General features: G+C 52.8%; 7 protein-coding genes across 7 annotated transcripts; 1 reads left to right on the top strand and 6 right to left on the bottom strand.

Moving 5' to 3' along the window:
• Positions 1-195: 195 nt before the first annotated feature.
• An08g01640 (uncharacterized protein) lies at positions 196-1,348 on the bottom strand (the record flags this gene model as incomplete). The annotated part of the gene is made up of 3 exons (XM_001392246.3): positions 196-241; positions 297-1,273; positions 1,346-1,348. 3 exons carry the CDS (start codon positions 1,346-1,348, stop codon positions 196-198), a joined length of 1,026 nt encoding a protein of 341 aa, XP_001392283.1.
• Positions 1,349-1,702: 354 nt separating this feature from the next.
• An08g01630 (uncharacterized protein) lies at positions 1,703-5,027 on the top strand (the record flags this gene model as incomplete). Its single annotated transcript, XM_059748845.1, has 6 exons — positions 1,703-1,966; positions 2,021-3,246; positions 3,289-3,415; positions 3,465-3,732; positions 3,779-4,254; positions 4,299-5,027. The coding sequence occupies 6 exons, from the start codon at positions 1,703-1,705 to the stop codon at positions 5,025-5,027; spliced, it is 3,090 nt and encodes a 1,029-aa protein (XP_059601154.1).
• A 269-nt stretch (positions 5,028-5,296) lies between these two features.
• Positions 5,297-5,641, bottom strand: An08g01620 (uncharacterized protein; the record flags this gene model as incomplete). Its single annotated transcript, XM_001392244.3, has 1 exon — positions 5,297-5,641. One exon carries the CDS (start codon positions 5,639-5,641, stop codon positions 5,297-5,299), a length of 345 nt encoding a protein of 114 aa, XP_001392281.3.
• A 694-nt stretch (positions 5,642-6,335) lies between these two features.
• On the bottom strand, positions 6,336-7,976 carry An08g01610 (uncharacterized protein; the record flags this gene model as incomplete). Its single annotated transcript, XM_001392243.3, has 3 exons — positions 6,336-6,887; positions 7,100-7,657; positions 7,902-7,976. 3 exons carry the CDS (start codon positions 7,974-7,976, stop codon positions 6,336-6,338), a joined length of 1,185 nt encoding a protein of 394 aa, XP_001392280.1.
• A 1,046-nt stretch (positions 7,977-9,022) lies between these two features.
• On the bottom strand, positions 9,023-12,573 carry An08g01600 (uncharacterized protein; the record flags this gene model as incomplete). Its single annotated transcript, XM_001392242.1, has 5 exons — positions 9,023-9,120; positions 9,172-11,922; positions 11,992-12,213; positions 12,301-12,375; positions 12,537-12,573. 5 exons carry the CDS (start codon positions 12,571-12,573, stop codon positions 9,023-9,025), a joined length of 3,183 nt encoding a protein of 1,060 aa, XP_001392279.1.
• Positions 12,574-13,414: 841 nt separating this feature from the next.
• An08g01590 (uncharacterized protein) lies at positions 13,415-14,831 on the bottom strand (the record flags this gene model as incomplete). The annotated part of the gene is made up of 2 exons (XM_001392241.3): positions 13,415-14,234; positions 14,341-14,831. The coding sequence occupies 2 exons, from the start codon at positions 14,829-14,831 to the stop codon at positions 13,415-13,417; spliced, it is 1,311 nt and encodes a 436-aa protein (XP_001392278.1).
• A 1,921-nt stretch (positions 14,832-16,752) lies between these two features.
• Positions 16,753-19,008, bottom strand: An08g01580 (uncharacterized protein; the record flags this gene model as incomplete). The annotated part of the gene is made up of 1 exon (XM_001392240.3): positions 16,753-19,008. The coding sequence occupies one exon, from the start codon at positions 19,006-19,008 to the stop codon at positions 16,753-16,755; it is 2,256 nt and encodes a 751-aa protein (XP_001392277.3).
• Positions 19,009-20,038: the final 1,030 nt, after the last annotated feature.

Below are 20,038 nucleotides of genomic sequence, written 5' to 3'. Positions count from 1 at the left end.
CTGTGAAACGAAGAAATATGTTCCTCCGACATAACAAGACTAATTTTGTCAAACAAGTATAGCGGCGTGTCTATTCGCTTCCATAATTAAGATGATCATACATTGCACGTATACGAAATTGAGAGCGCGACAATGGTTTTCAGATGAAAAGGACAGATAAAGCTCCGAAACACTAACACATTCATGATATCCCGCTTACTGGTTTCCACGTCCGGCACCGCCGCCCATCATGTTACGAGCCCTAGAAAATACATGTCAGCTGCAACGCAATGGACCAGGTATGTCATATTACTTACATATCGGCAATGTTGGGATCGCTCATCAAAGAGGACATGTCGGGCATACCACCGCCACGGCCATAGTTTTCAGCCATCTGTCTCAGCTGGGGGTTGCTCATGAGGTTGTTGAGCATATCGGGGTTGCTCATCAGGTTCTGGGCCATGCTGGCGAACATGGGGTTGCTCATGATAGAGCTGAGGTCGGGCATACCGCCGCCGCCACCTCCACCTCCCAGCATGCTAGCAAGGGAAGACAGATCAGGCATACCGCCACCACCACGGGAAGCACCAGCAGCATCGTCAACAGCATCAGCGGGAGGCTCGGTGCTACGCTTGGCCTCCTCGATCTTGCGCTTAGTAGTCTCCAGACCCCGCTTCATGGCCTCGCTGCCGCCGTTGCCCTCAGCCTCGATACCCTTCTCATAGGCCTCCTTGGCACCGTGGTAATCAGCCAAGTCGAAACGAGCCAGTCCCAGACGGCTCCAGGCCTTGGAGTACTTGGGGTCAACAGCAGTGGCGAGCTCGGCATCCTCGGCCGCCTTCTCGTGCTGTCCGGCCGCGGAATAGGCAGCAGCCCGGTTGGAGAGGTAGATGGGGTTCGAGGGAGCAATAGCCAGGGCTTGGGTGTAGAGGTCAATAGCGGTGCTGTAGTCCTTGCGGGCCATGGCACCGTTACCCTCGGACTTCAGCTTATCGGACTCGGGGGTGGGAGCGCCAGCCGCAGGCTTCTGGCTTTCGCCAGCCTTGGCAGAGTCGCCGGTGGGCTTGTTGCGAAGCTTCTCGTAGACACTGTAGATGCTGGCCAGAGACTGTCCACCCACGGCATCCTTCACAGCAGCCTCGTTGGAGGGGTCAACCTTGAAGGTGTCGGCGATACAGGACTGGGCGATCTCGATGGATTCGGCATCGTCGGCGGTAAGGGTGCCATCCTTCAAGCTGGCACCGAGGAAGTCAATGATGGCGAGCGCGAGGCGCTTCTTGGACTCTGTGGGAGCCTAAAGAGAGGAAAGTTTAGGTTTTAGTCATAGAGACAAAAGAAATTTCGCTGCACAAAGGAGCGATCTTACCATTGTGTGAGGTATAGGGGGGGGTATCACAGTGAACGGAAATGTCTTATCACGAGCAAAGCAAAGGCGTCGCGGGGGGAAATTGGATGCGGGGGCTTGCAGGATGTTTGGCGTGTTTGTCACCGGAGCTTCCCTGCACGTGATACCCCGTGCTCCCGAGCTGGATCCAAACCATATCCACGTTCCCAACCGTCATCTTCATCCATCGCTGTCAGAAAGACTCTTGGGTGGATATGGTCGGTACTCGCGGGATCGCATCTGTCCCGACTCCGACGGTCTAAGTTTTCCGCGTCTGACGAAGATGACTCGATGTGAACTTGTTGATATACTCCGTGACTCTCGCGCCTGTGTCGAGCCATGTACTGGCCCAACGGAGTTCCCCGGGTCTATGCGATCAATGGCCCTGCAATCCCGGTTACGATCTCCGACGATGATGATTCAATAGAGTATGAGAGCTCTGCGGAGCAGGGCTTGTCGTTGAGAGAAAATGAAGCCGACAAACCGACCGGGTCGACGGACTCGGCCTGGGCGGATGAGCCCATTACGGGGCTTTGTGTTTCTAGGAGTGGGTTTATGTTCGCGACGATGACTGACTCGTCAATTGCTATATGGCAAACTAGAGTAGGTTTTGGTTCTTGAACTTTGTGGAGATTGCGCATGTTGACTGGCAGTTAGCCCACCGCTGTGGTTGCCGCGGTTGCTCGGTCCGCCTCTTCCTTGGAGAACTATGGGCCTAATGTAGCTCTCCTGATGCACCCGGATTCGACCATTCTCGTTGCTCAGACGCTGAACGGATACCTTTTGACGTATACGATTGCTGTTGGTCCTACCACCCGCGTGTATCAACATCACTTCGATCAGACCAGTTCGACTCGCCGTCAGCAGCTTGCGCGCTTAACCGCAGAGGAAGAGGCCACTGGGATTCGAGATGTTAGCGTTCGCTTCAGAATGGCGATTAAAATAGAATCGGGTATCGCGAAAGCCCTTGCGCTGGACAATGAGCTCGTTGTCGCCACGGTGAAGCCGGCCGCCATTCAGTGCATCCGATGGATGCCTGATGCAGACGGCTCCCAGACCCAGTCTGAGCTTTTAAGCCGTATTCTGGGTGTGTCGAAGCGCACATCCATTACCGATATGGTGTATGATCGAGCCATTAATCTGCTAGTATGGATCACCAACGAGGGTCAGGCGTATGCCGTCCAGCGTACTCCGGAAGGCACAACGGATTCGGAGATTCCCAAAAAGCTCTTCCAGGGACATTGCTTCCACAACCCCAAGGATGAAGGCACGAAAGCCATGAAGGTTGCGGTCAATGCCCGTTTCTCGCTTCTTACTGTCAACTGCGCAAACGGCAATATCCTGGTCTACACGGCTAAAGACTACATGGGGAATGTTCCACTCTCGCATCGGCTCCAACTTCCAGCTTCCCCTACTACTACTGGTAATCTGTCATTCATGTCCTATTCGCCAGATGGGTATTGCCTTTTTGCTGGCTATGAGCGTGGCTGGACGACATGGAGTGTTTTTGGCAAGCCGGGTGGGACCAGCTTCACAGCCGATCGGACTCTTGCCAAGTCGAACGATGAGGACTGGGTGACTGGGGTTTCTCACGGCTGCTGGATAGGCGGGGGAGCGGAAATCATTCTTACGGGTCAGAATGATCGTCGATTGTGGATACTGGAAACGGCTCGGAGCGCCTTGACGGGCTGCTACTCTTCTGCGAATCTGGCTCGAGGTCTTTTGCAGACCGGGACGGAGATCATTCTCTACCGTGGCCACGACCTACCCGATCTCATGACTATTTCGGGTAAGGATTCGCTCTGGCACCATGCGCAGTATCCTCCATCCTATCTGCATTCCCAGTGGCCCATCCGCTCCAGCGTCGTCTCGCAGGACGGGAGGTACGTCGCCATTGCTGGCCGGCGTGGGCTTGCACATTATAGTGTGAATAGCGGCCGCTGGCGAGTGTTTGAGGACTCCAAGATTGAGAACTCGTTTGCAGTCCGAGGCGGCATGTGCTGGTATGGGCACATTTTGATTGCTGCCATCGACAACGATGGGTCTTATGAGGTGGGTTCAATAGGGTCTTGAGGACTACAAGTACTAATGGTTGTCACAGCTTCGACTATACTCCCGAGAGAGTCCGCTCAACAACCACACGATCTTGCATATAGAATACCTTCCTTCGCCTGTCGTCTTTATCGGACCATCGGGCGAAGACTCCCTTCTTGTCTATACCTACGATAATATCCTCTACCACTATATCATCAACTCTGCACACTCCCGAATAACACTGGTCCCGGTTGGTCAGATTGCATTCCACGGAATCGTGCGGGCACCGACCCGTGTGCGAGCGATCAGCTGGATCTTACCTGAGGATCAGATGCGTAAGTGTACTGCTTTGAAAGTGGTTACGTGTGCTGACTGCAGTAGGTAATGGCGATCCATCACAGGATGTCAAGGTGGCATCGGTGCTCTTGTTGGTCGACGGCAACTTGGTTCTGCTGCAGCCATCGACGTCGGAGACTGGAGAGCTAAAGTACGACATGCGCGTAGTATCACACGAAGTCGAGTACTACATTCTGATGAGGGATCAGTTGTCCTTCAACTTTGCGCCTTCTGTGGACGAGTCAGTTCCAGCTAGTCCGGCAGCGGAGATGGCGCTGAACATGTACCACAGCAACCTGTCGCTGCGGGACTCGTTGTGGACGTTCTGCGGGAAAGAACTTCTTTCATGGAGCGATGTGCAGGATGTGCTGCGCCGGGAAGACGTAGCCAAGCCGCTCGAGGTACCACTGGATTTTTACCCTCTGTCAGTTTTACTGAATAAGGGCATCGTGCTCGGAGTGGAAGCAGAGATGACCCAGCGCCGCGATGTCACATTTTCTGTGCTGAAATTCGCCATCCGAGTAAGTCTGTCGTCTGCGCTTCACGACTGTGGCTGACTGTCTAGACACACCTATTCCTTCCATACTTCCTCCAACATAGCCTGACGCATGGCGACATGCCAGCAGCACTGTCGTTATGCCAACATTTCTCCCACCTCTCCTACTTTCCACACGCCCTAGAAGTCCTGCTGCACCACGTCCTCGACGACGAGGTTGACAACGCCAGCAAGGACAGCAAGACCGATGACCCATCACAGAAACACAGTCCCCTCCTCCCGACGGTCATATCATTCCTGCAGGCATCTCTACCCGCCACCGTTTACCTCGACATTGTCGTCCAGTGCACGCGCAAGACAGAACTCCGGTCCTGGCGCACCCTGTTCACATACCTCCCGCCACCGAAGGATCTGTTCGAGCAAGCACTCAAGCTCAACTCGCTCAAAACAGCAGTAGGTTACCTCCTGGTGCTTCAGGCGTTCGAGGACGAAGACGACGACCACGACTCGCCTATTGAGGACTATGTCGTCCGTCTGATGTACCTCGCGTCGCGGAAGAACGACTGGGAGCTGTGTGCCGAACTGGCGCGGTTCCTGATCGCACTTGACGGATCAGGCGATATGCTGCAGCGGGCCGTGACGCGCGCGGGCCTACGAGATGGCAGTCTACCAGGGACGGGACTGAACGGGTCAGGAACGAGCGTGAAGGGGCTGGGACTGGCGATCCGCACGCCGTCGTGGTCATCGCTATCACCGACATCATTGTCACCACGACCTGACTCAGAACGTCATAGCTAATACCTTCCATACAACTGTACATAATAAATACGAGCCAAGACAAGACAAGAACGACATAGACATACTTTTTGCTTTTTCATTCCACATAGAGACATAGATAGATAGATAGATAGTAACCAAACCAAAACTATACTCAACTCCCACCACACAATATCATAACCTGGTATCATCATCATCCCACCCTACACCTACCTCCCCTTTACCCACATTCTTATTTATCTATCCCCCAACCCCAACCCCAACACCCCCAGATCCCCTCCGGGGTCAATTCAATCAAGATGATACCTCCACAACCCATCCCCCAAATAATGCCCCTCATCAAGCACCACACCCTTCCCGACCTTCTTAATCTCCTCCGTACCCACCTTCAACACCCCGACCAGACAAACAAACTCCTTCCCCTCCGCCTTCACCGCCACGACCTCACCCGCAGGGATCTCCTTCTCCCCATTCTCGACATCAGGCAATCTACCCCCGGCACTCGTTAACCCAGGCGCCATGAGCGCCGCGCCCGAGAGCACGAAGCGGATGGCGCCGCGGTCGATTTGGATTGTCGGGAGAGCGTCAGGGTATGCGTGGAGCAGTTTCAGGTGCGGGATGGGTGGGCCGTCCATGGGTTGGTAGAAGAGGGGGGTGTTGTTGTGGGTGTAGAGGGTTGATCTTTCCGGACTATGGGTTGGGTTGGGTTAGTTAGTTTGTGGGAAGGGGGGAAAGGGTATGAAGGAAGGTAGGTATTGGGGGACCGTACAGCTTCACGGCATCCAGTTGGGCCTTCTTCGGTAGGACTTCTTCAATGTAGGGTTCGAAGCCGGGGTATGTGTCTAGGAACCGTTGGCGGAGGCCGCGCTGCACGGAGGATTTGACTTTTGAGCGGTTGCTGGGGGGGATGCTGTTATCATGGTGGTTTGAGTTGTTAGTTGGTTGTTCTGCTTGGTAGCTAGCTGTGAGGAGGGATTGGGCTGTAGGGAGGGTGGTGGATTGGGGAATAAATGGATGAAGTTGATGGGTGTTCTGTAGTAATGACTATGCTGGTTTTCACTCACTCCTTCTTAAACATCTTGCTGGTTGGTGTGTATGTATGTATGTTGTTGAATTCGGAGGCTATCGCAATCTTCACGCAGATCTGTTGCGGGGGATGTCACGTGGTTCGGTGGGGTAGCTATAATGCTATGCCGTATGCTCTGCTGTATACGTCGTAAAGTATGGATTCCTGGCTACAGATTACTGAATACTGGCTATTGACTACTACAATTGAAGTATAAAGTTGAATGGCAATGATAAATGGTATTGTAAGTGGCTATATATTATTTAACCACGGGCAGCACCGGCCTTGATCAACAGAATATCACCATCCTCCACAACGTAATCCTTACCCTTTGTCATCACCTTACCAGCGGCCTTGACGGCAGCTTCGTCTCCGTACTCACGCAGAGTCGCGTAGTTGTACACAACGGCCTGGATAAAGGTCTTCTCAAAGTCGGTGTGGATAACACCAGCAGCAGCCGGAGCCTTAATGCCCTTACGGATGGTCCACTGGCGCACCTCGTCGGTACCGGTGGTGAAGAAACTGGCCAGGTTCAGCACCTGACGCATGGTGGTGATCACCTTGGGCAGGGCCGACTTGGTGTTCAGGCTCTTGCACTCCTCCAGGGCAGCCTCGTCGCTCTCGAAGCGGGTCAGGCGCTCCTCGAACGAGACGGAGATGGGGATCAGCGAGTCACCCGGAGAGTTGGTCTTGATCCACTCGAACACCTTGGGCAGGTACTTGTTCTTCTGGCGGATGTAGTCCTTCTCACTCAGGTTGACCAGGTAGACAACCGGCTTGGCAGTGAGCAACATCAGGGGGTTGATGGTTTCAACCTAGACAAATCAGCATGTCTCCAGGATGATTATGCAGACAATAAAATCAATGATAATCAAGTAAATCAGACGGGACGTAATCTCATGATGCCTCTACGTTGGAAAAAAATTTGAGACATTCGACGAGCTGGGTTATTTCGAGTAAAACTCTTATTCATCATAAAAGGTGTGCAGGTGTAGTGCGCGAGATAAAAGAAATAAAATAAACGTACCTCCTTGGGAGCCCATTCGTTCTTGCGGACGTCCTTGCCGTCCTTGAGCCACTCGAGCACCTTGGCAACAGTGGCCTCTTCCTCACGCAGCTTCTTCATCTCCAGAGTCTGACCACCACGCTTGGTCTGCTTCTGAAGGTTCTCGAGAGCCTTCTCGACGAACTCGATATCCTTGATACGCAGCTCCTCGCTGATGATGGTCAGATCACGGATGGGGTCGACGTCACCCTCGACGTGGATAATCTCAGCATCATCGAAGCAACGAACGACCTGGAAGATAGCATCGACGGCACGGATGTGCGACAAGAAAGCGTTACCGAGACCGGCACCGGTGGAGGCACCACGGGTCAGACCGGCGATATCATAGACGGTCAAGTTGGCGGGAACCTGAGACTTGGGCTTGTAGTGCTCGCAAAGCCAGTCGAAGCGGTCATCGGGGACAATGACACGCGCCTCTTCGGGGTCAATGGTAGCATAGGGGAAGTTGGCAGGGTTACCAAGGGACGACTTGGTAATGGCCTGGAAGAGCGTGGACTTGCCGACGTTGGCGAGACCAACCTGGAGAGAAGAGAAGAAACATTATTAAAATCTCTTCTTGAGCAATTACATTGTGTCTGCGGAATGTGTAGAGAGGAGAAGAGAAAAAAGGAAAAAGAAAAGGGGAAAGGAAGATATTTATAGGGGAGGGAGACAAGCGAGGGAGAGAAAAACAAAAGGGAAAAAAAATAGACGAAAAGGGAGGAAGGAGGCTGGGAGGGGCAGAAAAAAAACATAGTGTATGGTGGGGTCAATGCTCACATACGATACCACTCTTCAGGTTGTTTCCTGGACGGCCCAGTAGGACCTTTTCTTGAACGACGGCCTTCTTGGGGGGCATTTTGGCTTTGGATGCTTTCTTCTTCTTGCTTGAGTAGCAGCGGCGGGAGAGGAAGAAGAGGGGCGGGGACGGAGAAGGAGGAGCAGCAGCAGCAGCAGCAAGCGAGGAGGGGAAGAAGGTAGTAGTAGCAGCAGCAAAGGATGAAGCAGGACCAGCTGCGGAGCGATGAAAGCGGAGAGACGAAGAAAGGAAAAGAAAACGGGTGCCCGGAAGGAAAGACAGGATGGCGGCGCCCACTTTGGCCGTGGGCAGAAGATGGCTGATAGAAACAAAAGTATATCTACAGTGGACAAGAGTCTCAATGGACGCGTTCCAGTGAGTGGCAGTTAGGATGACGGGCTGTAACTCTAGTGATTCCTTGTATTCGGTGCTACCCAAAGAGACTTTTCGTTCTCTACTGCTTTCCGCCGCCCATGACGACTTGACTGACTGGCGCGTGTTTTCTTCGCTAAATCGGTTTGTGCCTTTTTTTTTCACGCTCACCGCCCACGTGAGAGCCCTGCCCTGGTGTCGATGCCTCGGATATGAGGCAGTCCACGGCTTGGAAGTAACTACCTATATCTTCAGCAGATACTAACATTGATGACTCTTGAAATTCCGTAAACGTTGCGATTACCGTATGTTTCAATGCGCCATACAATACTTCTACTCTTTCTGTCTGAAAGTGGTAATTCTCATGGAGGTACTAATAACTCCTGTGGAGTGGCAGTAGCAGCAAGACCCTAATAGTATATAGTATGAAGAGTGCTGAACATAATTGGTATTCGCATCGCATACATCTCCAGTATAACCAAGCAACGATGATATCGATGAAGGAAGAAAAGCAAGAGACACCATCAAATACACAGGCATCACCCAACATAAAATGATATAATACAGAAACAACACACAGTGTGCAAAGTAGCAGCGCAAGTATGAGATGAATGCCCTCCGAATCCCAACCCGTAAGCCCAGTCATGCCAGACTAGTATAAACTATTCAGTACCCAGTCAACGCCAGCATAACGCCAAGCAAACAATCGAACATGTTAACCCAACCCCCACGACTTAGGTTTCCATGGCATCTCCCGCCTCGGACTCGTTGTCCACAACTCCCAGCAGTTTCGCATAAGGGACTGTCACACGTTGGAGGTCACGATGTTTGCCTATATCATATTAGTCATAATATAACCACACCCAGGACAAAGACGACATACCGAGAGCAAGAATCACCTCCTTCAACAACACCTCCCGTGGCCAGCCACAGAGGGTCTCGGAGCTTTCGCGCCAGTTCCGGTCGTCCTGCTCGTTATCTTGTAACCGGCGGATCGCGTCTGCATCCTCCTCTTCGAATAGCCCGCCAATCAATCCCTTCAGAAGCTCCTCGACCTTCATCTTCAGCCCCTCGGCTCCAATCCGCTTCGCGTACATGGACAGATAAAGCCGGAACTCTTCCTTAGCGCCCAAGGACAACGCAGCGGCAAGGCGATTCTCAAGGTGAGCGATGGAGACGCTGGACTCAAAGCTCTCATACCCTTCCCGCGACAGTAGCACCTTGATCAGTCTCTGAAGGAAGTAGGCACGTCCACGCAGCAGCGTCTCATTTGTGGTGTTGCGCTCCAGGAATGGAACAATTCCGGCCGATACTGCTGCCTTGGCATCTTTGTCCTGCGAGTCCGTCGACTGGAGATTGCCCACAGGCGCTTCCGTGGTGTTCCAGTACTGACTGCCAACTGCCCACCATGACTCCGAGATCCGCTGCCAGGTGTACATGGACGGCGAATAAGAATACCCCTCACCATTGGACAAGGCAACCACCACGCGACCTTCGGAGTTGATACGGGCGTTTGTGATGGCGGGCGCAGCGCTAGGGTGTGCGCCCAACGTGTGAACGGCAGCGTCAAGAACTGGCTGCAAAGAGATAGGTGGATGTGGAGATGAAAGATGTTTCACATTCCAGACATAGCACATGCCCACAGCTGAGATGCAGAGAATCCAAGGACCATTGCACTCCAGAATCACTGGCTGTGCCTCGAGAACCAGAGCGCTCACCAGCCGACGCCCAGCCGGCGTCCAGATGTATACCGAACCGTCTTCGCAAGCTGCAGCCCACATGCTCAAATTACCTGTTACCAGAAGAACAGTGCGTGGGAGAAAGTCCTGCCACAGGGGCTGCTCGCCACGGAAAAGCGTGAGCCGCACTGGCTCCCGATCGACCGCACGCCCCGTCAAGCTGGCCGGTGATGGATTGCGTGCTTCGAAAACTACGTCAACTCGCGACTTGTTGGATTCCCCCGACGCATTGGGCTCTGTCGGTTTCCCAGTTGGATCGATGGCTCGTACTATCTGACTGCGGACCTTGGGTACCGCCAATCGAAGCTGACTGATTGCCATGCAAGGATTCATAACAGCTGGTCGAATGAACTCTGGCGTTTGCTGCTGACCTGTGGGAGCAGGCTGCGGTTGTGCAGGAAGTAGACCGTCGGGCGTGCTTGCCAGAATGGGGGTGGCTCCGTTTTGGCTGGCCAGCGCCACGCGCTTTTCAACATGTCCATCGTCATCGCCCTCTAGCTGAGCGAGCTTGCGCTTGTTTCCAAAAAGCAGTGCTGCTAGACCACCCTTGGGTAAACCATCGAAAGGCTTGGAGAGGTCCACGATCGATTGCGGTGTGTCGGCCTTGACTTGGCTACTGACCGACGCCATTAGTCGAGCTTGTGGAAGAGAAGATTCGGCCGCTCCAGCACCCGATACCAAAAGAGGGGCGATTCGTTTCTTTCCATCCTTCGTATACGTTGGACGCTGCTTCAGCCTCTCGAGTTTCGCCTGGTACGGATCGGGCTTCTCCGGCTCCTGTGCTGCGGGTGTGCCTGCGGTTCCGTTCGGCTGAGACTTTTGTGTATCCGGTGTAGGAGACGGCGCTGGAGCTGGCGTTACACCATTTGATGCCCCTGAGCCAGGCTTTCCATTGACCTTGCTGTCTGCCGCCGCATGATCGTCACCCATCAAAGCACCCATGCGGCCTTCGACTCCCTTGATCTCTCCAGCTTTACTCTTCTCCTCAAGAAGCAATCCGTCCGTAGTCTCGGTGATGCCGGCCCCCTTGCGGTTCGTGCCAAACTTGGTAAGCGATCTCTCATTCTCCTCCATCTCCATCGCATAGCCTAGATCCCCATCTTCAAACCGTACTGCGAGGATGGTACCGTCGAGAGCGGTGGCATACAGGCATTTGCCATCCGGACTCCATGCCAGGTCGGAAATGGACTTGGCAGCCAATTCTTGGGCAACCACGATAGGTCTGGGGTTACTGGTGATCCAAATGCTGAGTGACTTGTCACCGCCTGCGCATGCAATAACCGTAACCGAGTTGTGAACCGCATGTCCTTGGCTATCCACCGTCGGTTTGGTGATCGGTTGGGGTGAGTACAACCGCGGAGAGAAAGCGCAGACTTCTACCGGTGCCTCATGCCCAATGAGATTGATATCGCCATCCCACGAACCCCGGTTGATGATCGCAACCGAGCTGACAGGACCATTCACTGCATTGGCCGCTGCGATGTGCATACCATCCGGAGACCAGGAGCACCGGCGGAAGTAGGCCGTCAGCGGGGAGTTGGAGAACGGCGCAGAGATGGTCTGCTCAAGGATGAAGTTGTTCATTTGGTCATGAGCGCTGGAATTCGGGGCAGGAGACGTAAAGCGGAAGATCCGAACAGTACGATCGTCGCTGGCCGTAGCAAAGTACTTATTCGCCGGATCAAATGTAACGCCCTTAACGTGACTCTGATGAATAGAAAGGGTCTTGAGCTTCTCAAACGTCGTCCCCGACCACACGACAACCTTCGAATCCAACCCAACCGAGACCAATATCGAAGAATCGTATGACCACCCTAAATCCTGAACATCATTATCATGGCCGATCAATCTCCGAATCGTGCGCCAGTTCTCCACAGGAGGTGCCTCGTTCGACCCTAAACATGCAAAATCATCAGTCACCATGACCCCAAACCTACAACGAACAAGCCACAAGCATCACCTACCAAAGGTCGACGCATGGGACGGCGGATTGGCGTCCAATGTATAAATGCACACAATCTTGTCGTCCGCCCCCGAGGCGAGGTATTTCCCATTTGGCGAAAACCGCACCGTGTGTATTGTTCCAGAGTGGTTGCTCATCGATGCCAGCTGCTTCGGCTTACTGGCATTTTCCGGGTCGTCGGTGTTGCAGATAGCCTCTGTCGACCATATCCGAACGTATCCATCTGTATTGTACATACATTTCCTATCAATCAACCATTCCAACGGGCAAAACCGCAGGTAGATAAAAGGGAAATGAATCCGGAACTGACCTCCAGCTGCTGTCACCAAGCGACTCCCATCGGGGGATACATCGCAACTATAAACCTCGAAATCCTTCCGTTCGCCTGTATAACAAGAAGAGGGAAAGATGTTAGCTAATGAATACTTGACTGAAGAAAGAGAGAAAGGGGGATTGCAGGGAATTCAGGACGATATCCTCAACCACACATTCATTTATCGTCCGGCAGAAGTCCAAAAGGGAGGAGGGAGGAAAGGAAAACATTACCCCCATGTGTCAGCCAAACGGGCTTGATGATATGCATGGCGGAAACACCGTCGATGCCCTTTGTTGTAAATGAATCCTCCTCTTTCTATCTCTCTCTCTGTGTAGGTGCTTGTCCGGGAGCGGTGATTTCACTGGCGAAGTGGGTGTGGTGTGTGCCTGATAGTAGTGTAGTTGCTGGTGCTAATTTGAGGATTAACTTATTTGTACCATCGCAAAGAAGCTTTGTTCTTCCTAGCTCATCGGGTAACGGGGCCCGTCCGATCGCGAGTAAATCGATGAGACGCAGAAGAGGAGCCCGTGGGGAAGGCAGACGAAGAAAGGGATCGGGAGGGTTTCAGCGCAAGGAAAACGGGCGATGAGATGGCGCGCCTTGGGTTCAATGAATGAAAGTCGCGATCCCCAGGATGGGCGGCGCGGGAGGCGGTGGCCCGAGCTTCTGCCGCCGATCCCAGGCTCTAAAGTTAAGGGTTAAAGTAGATGAGGAAGTAATTATTGGAGGGGTATCGGAGATTACCATCCAGAATGAATATCTACTGCCGTCTACGATTGAGAAGGGAAGGTCCCTTGAATCCACTTTTGTCTACTGTACATGATCCAGACACAGACTGACACCCGTTTCGCCAACTGCTGTAAGTTGATGCACGCGCTCAACACCCGGTAGCCGTAGCTCTCATTCGAGTAGAACTCCCGAAGCATCATGCATCAGTACCTGACAGGGCACATAGGGCGATAGAGATACAAAATGGGCAGAATAATGGGCGATTCATCCAGAAAATTCGTAATCGGTGATTATAAAGAGGCAACCGCAAAGGGAGATGGGTCAATCATAGTCAAACAACAAGGCTAAGAAAAGCTAGAAGAACATGGATGCCGCTTGTTCATTGGTGTCTCTGTTGGCTAACCTGGTCAAATCCTTCTAGAACATCCTGAACGGCATCAGGAGTCTTGTGTTCCTTCTCCGCATCGACGTTGTCGTACTCCGGTGTCTGCTCCGACTTGGCGCTGTTGGAAGTGGTCTCCGTCTGAACCGGCTCCTGGACTCCCAGAGACTTCGCTGCGATGGTCTTGGCCTGGCTCTCATTGATCTTGCCGTACACAGCCATGGCATTGGCAATCATGCCACCCATGTCGCCAACGTTACCGGGAACGACCACGGCAGTACCCTCCTTGGCAAGGTTGGAGAAGGCCTCAACGTACTTCTCGGCGACGCTCAGGCTGACGGCGCCGTGAGCATTGTCCTTGCCAGCCTCGATCGCCTGAGCAACGGCGTCAATGCCTCTGGCGGTCGCCTTGGCCTTCAGCAGGATGGCCTCGGCTTCACCCGCAGCACGGTTGATCTGTTCGGTCCGCATAGCCTCGGAAGCCAGGATAACGGACTGCTTCCGACCCTCAGCAATGTTGATTGCGCTCTGTCGCTGACCTTCGGACTCGAGAATCTCCGCGCGCTTCGACCGCTCTGCCGTCACCTGGCGGTGCATGGCCGCAACGACACCTTCGGGGGCGTGGATATCCCTAATTTCGTACCGCAGACACACAACACCCCAATCGCGCGCGGCCTCGTTGATGGCCTGTGTGATGTTGGTATTTAACGTGGCGCGCTCCTTCAGAACGTGATCCAGGGTAAGTTGGCCGATTTCCGAACGCATGGTCGTCTGCGCAAGTTGAGAAATGGCATATTCGGCATCCTCCACTCCGTAACTGAAGCCCGAAGAATCGCATGGTCAGTCTGTGTCCAACAATCGAAAGAAAAAAAGATCCCCCTTCCAGGACTCTCTGCGCAACAACTGTCCCGTGTCGCACTCACCTGGCTTTATACGCGTCAAAAACCCTCGTGTATAACACGCCATCCAACTCCAAGGTTACATTGTCGGCCGTGATGGCATTCTGACTGGGTATCTCGATAGCCGACTCCTTCAAGCTCTTAACATAGGCAATCCGGTCCAGGAATGGGATCAAAATGGCGAGACCGGGTTCTAGAATCCGATGGAACTTGCCCATCCGCTCGACAATCCATGCTGTCTGTTGGGGGACGAAGCGAACAACGGTGTTGACAGGAAGGGAAGTGCGATTGGAGAAGTACGTAGGTGGTGCACTGGACGAGGCCCCAGAGCCTAGGGGCAGAAATGATGTCTCTGGTGCAAGTCTCCGAGGGGTGTTGGAAGCATTTCTCCGTCGAATGCGGTTGAGAGGGTATGTAGTTGGGAGAGCAGCGCCGGCAATGCGAGGGCTGGAGAGAAGGGATCGGCTATTTGAGGGCCGAATAAGCCTCATTGTCTGTCGGGAGGCCACATCCATTGTGGTAGACAAGAATCTGAGAGGGGGTGGAGGAAAGGATTGAACTGGCCTGACCGGAGACACTGGGGAAGCTCGGAGTGAAGCTCAAGCCGCTCGGGTGAAGCTGGCTGGCCGCTCCGGTTTCCGCCTCAGGCATTGAATGCTGAATCAGCGACTCCAAGATGCGGTCCCTGCAGCTCTACCCCATACTTCATGCTTCATAGATAACTATCTATCTATTGCCTGATCTTAAGGAGAATGATCGCCTTAAAGTACCTCATGCGAAACTAAGATAGATCATGATAAAACTTATATATATTAGAATTGCGTCCTGTAAGTTCACAAGTCGAAGGCAAAGACTCCTAAGCTATAATGCATTTGATCCTGTTTTGCGTTACCTCGGACTACTCGTCACATCCTCGCCCAACTAATAGATTACTCATAATGTAATGTGCAAAAGTCTCGTCAGATGAAACCACCGGCATGCAAAAAGCAAAGAAAGATGGAATGTCAGCAAGGCGTCACCCTTCAAGCCCAGAGTAACCAGACCAAGTCAGTAGAGATGCTTATATCAAGTCCTCGTAGCCATGCGAGCAAAATCATTCATTGTAACTGGCCGAGCATCTCCCTCACCGTCTGGGGACGAACAGTCCGACTGAATTTGGGTGAAGGAAGTTGAAGATGAAGAAGAAAAACGAGCTGCTTATCCTTTTTGGGTTTTTCTGGTTCCATTCGTACTAAACATCGACACAAGAAGGGTAAACAATACCACGGTATTAAAAAGCAAATAACCCGGATGAACATTCTATGGTCGTGGAAAGAATTTCAGCCCGGCGTACCTCAAAGCAAGCATCAAGAGCAGATAAACACTGCCCAGTAAAACATGCCCGGACTCCAGAAATTTTCGAAACCTCCCATGACTGAAATAAAAAAATGCGAAGGAAACATGAAAAAAAAGATATGCCGAGACCTTCCATGTGCATGAATGTTCCACTTCAATGGACACATGTCGGCGAAGAAAGAAGATAAATGCAAGTCATGAGCACAAAAAGCAACAATAGTAACATAGATGATGGAGGAGACAGGTCGAGCGGAAATGGAAGAGTGATAGAGAACGAAAACAAACGACATAATTACTTTTTCAGCTCGGCTCTCAGGCTAGCATCCCAAGTGCGGTCCTTTGGTGCCCCCGGTTTCGGACAGGGACTTCGTCATAGCGAACAGGGTCCGAGACAGCCTAAGCGTAGCTCGGGTATCAAGAGGATCGCCTTTCCTCAGTTCATTGAAAACCGATGAGCTTTCTCATACCCCTGTCGCTCGTCGAAAGTTGCCGCAAAAGGTGAAGACTGCAGAAGCCGCCGCTGACGTTTCGTGCAAATAAATCATCAAACGCTAGACTCTTAAATTCATTGTACATTTGTGCATTGAAATTTTGGACCAAGAAACGTGACCAGATTTGGTACAGAACATCCATTCCACGGTCACCGTCTTGGGTTGCCGTTTCGAAAATCGCTTATCGAGTGCTCGTAATCGAAGTGTGTAGAAGTCGTCGAAAATAAGGAAAGAGACAGATTAGTGAAACGTTCTTCTCGAATCCAGGTTATCTTGAGCTTTCGCAATCTGACATATGAGCAGCCTATTGGTTCAGGCCTCGCATATTTCATGATTAGACTGCCAAGGAGTCAGTGGTGTTCGCCGAAGAACTCATTTCAGTCATTGCACACCTGAAAGGACAGTTGCTGGGATCCCGAGAACAAAGGAGAATTCAACAATGCACCAAATTATTCAGCCTGCTGTTTAGAAACGTTAACAGATGCCTCGTACAAGTTTGAGAACAGGATTGAAAAATTTCGACTGCCAGATGCGTTGTGCAAAATTGGGCACAAACAGCACGGCCGTCGTTCATCAAAAGTAGCAACGAAGAAGGGGACAAAGTCGACCATCACAGGGGATTTCGTACATTTGTGATTTCAGTTTGGCCATTCTGAGTGCCAGCAGGCGAAAACTCCGGAGCAGTAGACGATAGCGACGTCTTGGGACCGTGGAAATCAGCGGTACCGTTAAGAACTTGTCCATTGACAGCCCCATCAACGTAGACGTCTTCAGGCTTCGCAGAACTGCTAGGAGAAGGACCGTCATTCTGGGCAGAAGGGTCACGCTGGTCCATAGGGAGAACCCATTGCTCCCACTTCTCTCTCGGCCGCAGACGGTCCAGCCCATCTTCAGCTTGAACATACTCGACGCTCCTCAGCTGGCGAGCAACATGGCGCAAAAGCTCGAAGTCTTCGGTCAAGCTCTTGACGCGCTTGAAGCTAGCAATGAAAGCCAGCCCAACATAGCCCTGGGAGTCCATATGTTTGCGGAGGAAAAGATCCTTGCACAAGTTATCCACGGAGAAGTAGTACTCGACCTGCATCGAGATCATGCCAATCTGGGAGTAAGGGTCGTAGTACTGGCCATAGGGATATGCGGTCATCGGCCCAGCATGCATGGGCTGGTAGCCATACATCGTGTTGATATCACCAGGGTAGGGGTAGACACCATACATGGCAGTGGAATTCGGCAGGGAAGGCGACCTGATGTTCATTCTGTGTCCTCCAGAACCATTGACAGGGCCATGTTGTTGCGACCTCTGGCGATCGTTGAAGCCAAACTTGGGGTGCATGAAATTGTGGTGCGACATGTGGTTGTTGGGGAAGTGAGCGTTCTGAGCACCGTTGAAGCCAGCATGGCCTCCACGGCCTCCCCGATGTCCGCCTCGTCCCCGTTCGGGGCGCGACTCACGAGGGAAGTCCTTCTCCTTGCGCTCGCGATCGGCGTGGAAGCTAGCGAAATCTGCCGACTTGGGGCCATTCTCGAAGCGACGGTCCTGGCGAGGACCAGCCTGGGCATCCACAGAAAGCTGAGGGTTACGAGCGCCATGCTCGCCACCCTTGTGGCCTGCATCATGGCCCTTCGCGAACTGCTTGGCATGGTGGCGGGGGTAAGTGTCCGCCCCGTTGGCGTTTCTTCCGGCCGGTGCTCCATTTGCATTCTCTCCCTTGGGCCCGCGGTTGCGGTCCGCTGCCTGGTGTTTACGCGCATCTGGCAGTCCAGCGTCAGCGCTGTTAGAGCGCCTTGACTGGGCGGGAAGCGAGTTGGCGCGACCGGAGTTCTGCTCGTTTCTTCCTCTGTCAGCAGAGGTGGCCTGCTTTGGCGTAGAGCCCTGCGCAGCCTGGCCGGAAGCCTTATCAGCACCGGCTCCAGCACCATGTGTTCCGTTGCGGGAGTTTTCGCGTCCACCGCGGGCAGCCCTTCCGCCTCTACGAGCAGAGGGAAGAGGGGTGTTGAACACAGCGGTAGGAACGTAAGGAACGGGCATCCACTTCTCCTTGCCGTGAGGGCGGATGACAGGGCTCTTCTCAGTCTTCTCGGACTTCTCCTGAGCCTTCTTCTTCTCTTCACCCTGAGCAACCTGGGGTGTGGGCCAGAGGCTCTCGTCTCCAACAGGAGGGATGCTGGCGCCGTCATCACGTGCCTTATTTCCATCAGCCTTCTTCCGGTCCTTGGCGCCATCCGAAGGAACGTCAGATCCCTTCTTCTTGGAGGCCGGTTTCGACTCGGCTTGGTGATCACCAGACACTGAGGAAGCGGCAGATGCAGTCTTCGAGGTGCCCGTCTTGGAGGCAGGCTTCAATGCGGCAACGGCCTTGGCCTTGGCCTCCTGCGCCTCTTTCCGCTGCTGCCAAATGTTCACGGAAGGGAGCGGGGCAGCCTTCAGTTCCTTAGCAGGCACAGCCTTTTCCTTCTCAGCGTTCTTGTCCTTCGTGCTGTCTGCTCCAGTATTCGTCTTCTCGGTACCCGAGGCTTGGGACTTGTTGTCCCAAGTAGATTCCGAAGTACCGTTGGGAGTATCTGTTCCGTCCTCATCCTTGGGGACAGATGACGTGGAAGAGTTGCCATCACTCGATGCTTCAGAAGCGTTGGCCTTGGTAGCTGTAGAATCGACTTCCTTCTCGATAGTGTGGGTCACCTCGGTTTCCTGGGCTGTTTCGGCCTTGGAAGGCACGGCATCTGCATTCGTCTGCGAGCTAGAGTCCACACTCTGCTCCTCCGGCTTCGAACCCGCTTGGGTCTGCTCTTCCGGTGATGTTTTTGCTGGGGACTGCGCGGGGGCAATGCCCTTTGCTGCTTGAGCGTAGGAAAATGAAGCGGCCATTTTCGATACGTGGGGAATAAACGCGGTCTATGAAGCCCGTTCTAGTGAAGAAAAGAGAAAAGCGAAGAAGTCAGTTCTGCCAGAGAACAGATACCTCCGCGATAAGCTGTCAACCGTAGTTTGGTTGGAATAACTCCAACAACGATGGCAATCAGAAAAAGACTGTTGCCCTTGAGCAACCCCACCAAACGCAATTTCCCGACACGGAATTATTGAACCTATTCGGTAGCGGACAGCTGAACTGACGTTTGTCCAATCGATTAAAGACGCGGTCGATAGTACGAAGTGTAGCGTAACAACAGATGTAGTCGAAAGATCCCTTGACTAATGTTGAAACCTAGCACACAAATCGCATCCAAAATGCTTTCGCACGGCACAATTTATGTCCAGATCCGCTAAACGGCGAAGGAGGAAGGGCCAACAGGAGTCGATGTGGAAATCGTAAGACGAGATCGCTTCGGTAGGAAGGCGTCCAAAGGAGGTTTCTAACCGATTCGCTCGATGTGCTTGCTGTAAGACTGGCCACAAAAAGCACTCGCGGTGTGCGGTTATGATATTCGGGCCGTCGGAGAATCCAACTGCGCTGCCTCTTGGCTTGGTGTCGTATCGACGATCACGTAAAGAATCGATATACGCTGTCGTTTGCGAGAGAACTCGTTAACCTTGCACCTTTAAAAGTGTTATAAAGCGTAAACGAGGCGCGACTTGCACGTGGCAACAACCGCTACTGAACTTGGTGGGTTTTCAGATTTGCCAGGTACGGAAGGGCAAGAGGAAAAAAAAATGTAAGGAGCTGCGACGGAAAAAAGTTCGAGGCAGGACCCGTGCGGAGAAAACAAAAAATAGGCTGAGCAAGAAGAAAGTGATCAACGATCAAATTAACTTGTCAACGAGGAGAGAAATGGGCAGGAAAAAGAAAAGTAAAGTAGATGGGTGGTCCCGCTGAATACAAGGATACCTCTGTCTGTGTGTGAAGGAGGATCTCGGGGAACGGAAAAAAAGGCGCACTGCAGAAATGGAGCACCACCTC

Source organism: Aspergillus niger, assembly GCF_000002855.4.
Source record: "Aspergillus niger supercontig An08".
NCBI classification, from domain to species: Eukaryota; Fungi; Ascomycota; class Eurotiomycetes; order Eurotiales; family Aspergillaceae; genus Aspergillus; species Aspergillus niger.
This window is presented reverse-complemented; position numbering and strand designations above follow the sequence as displayed.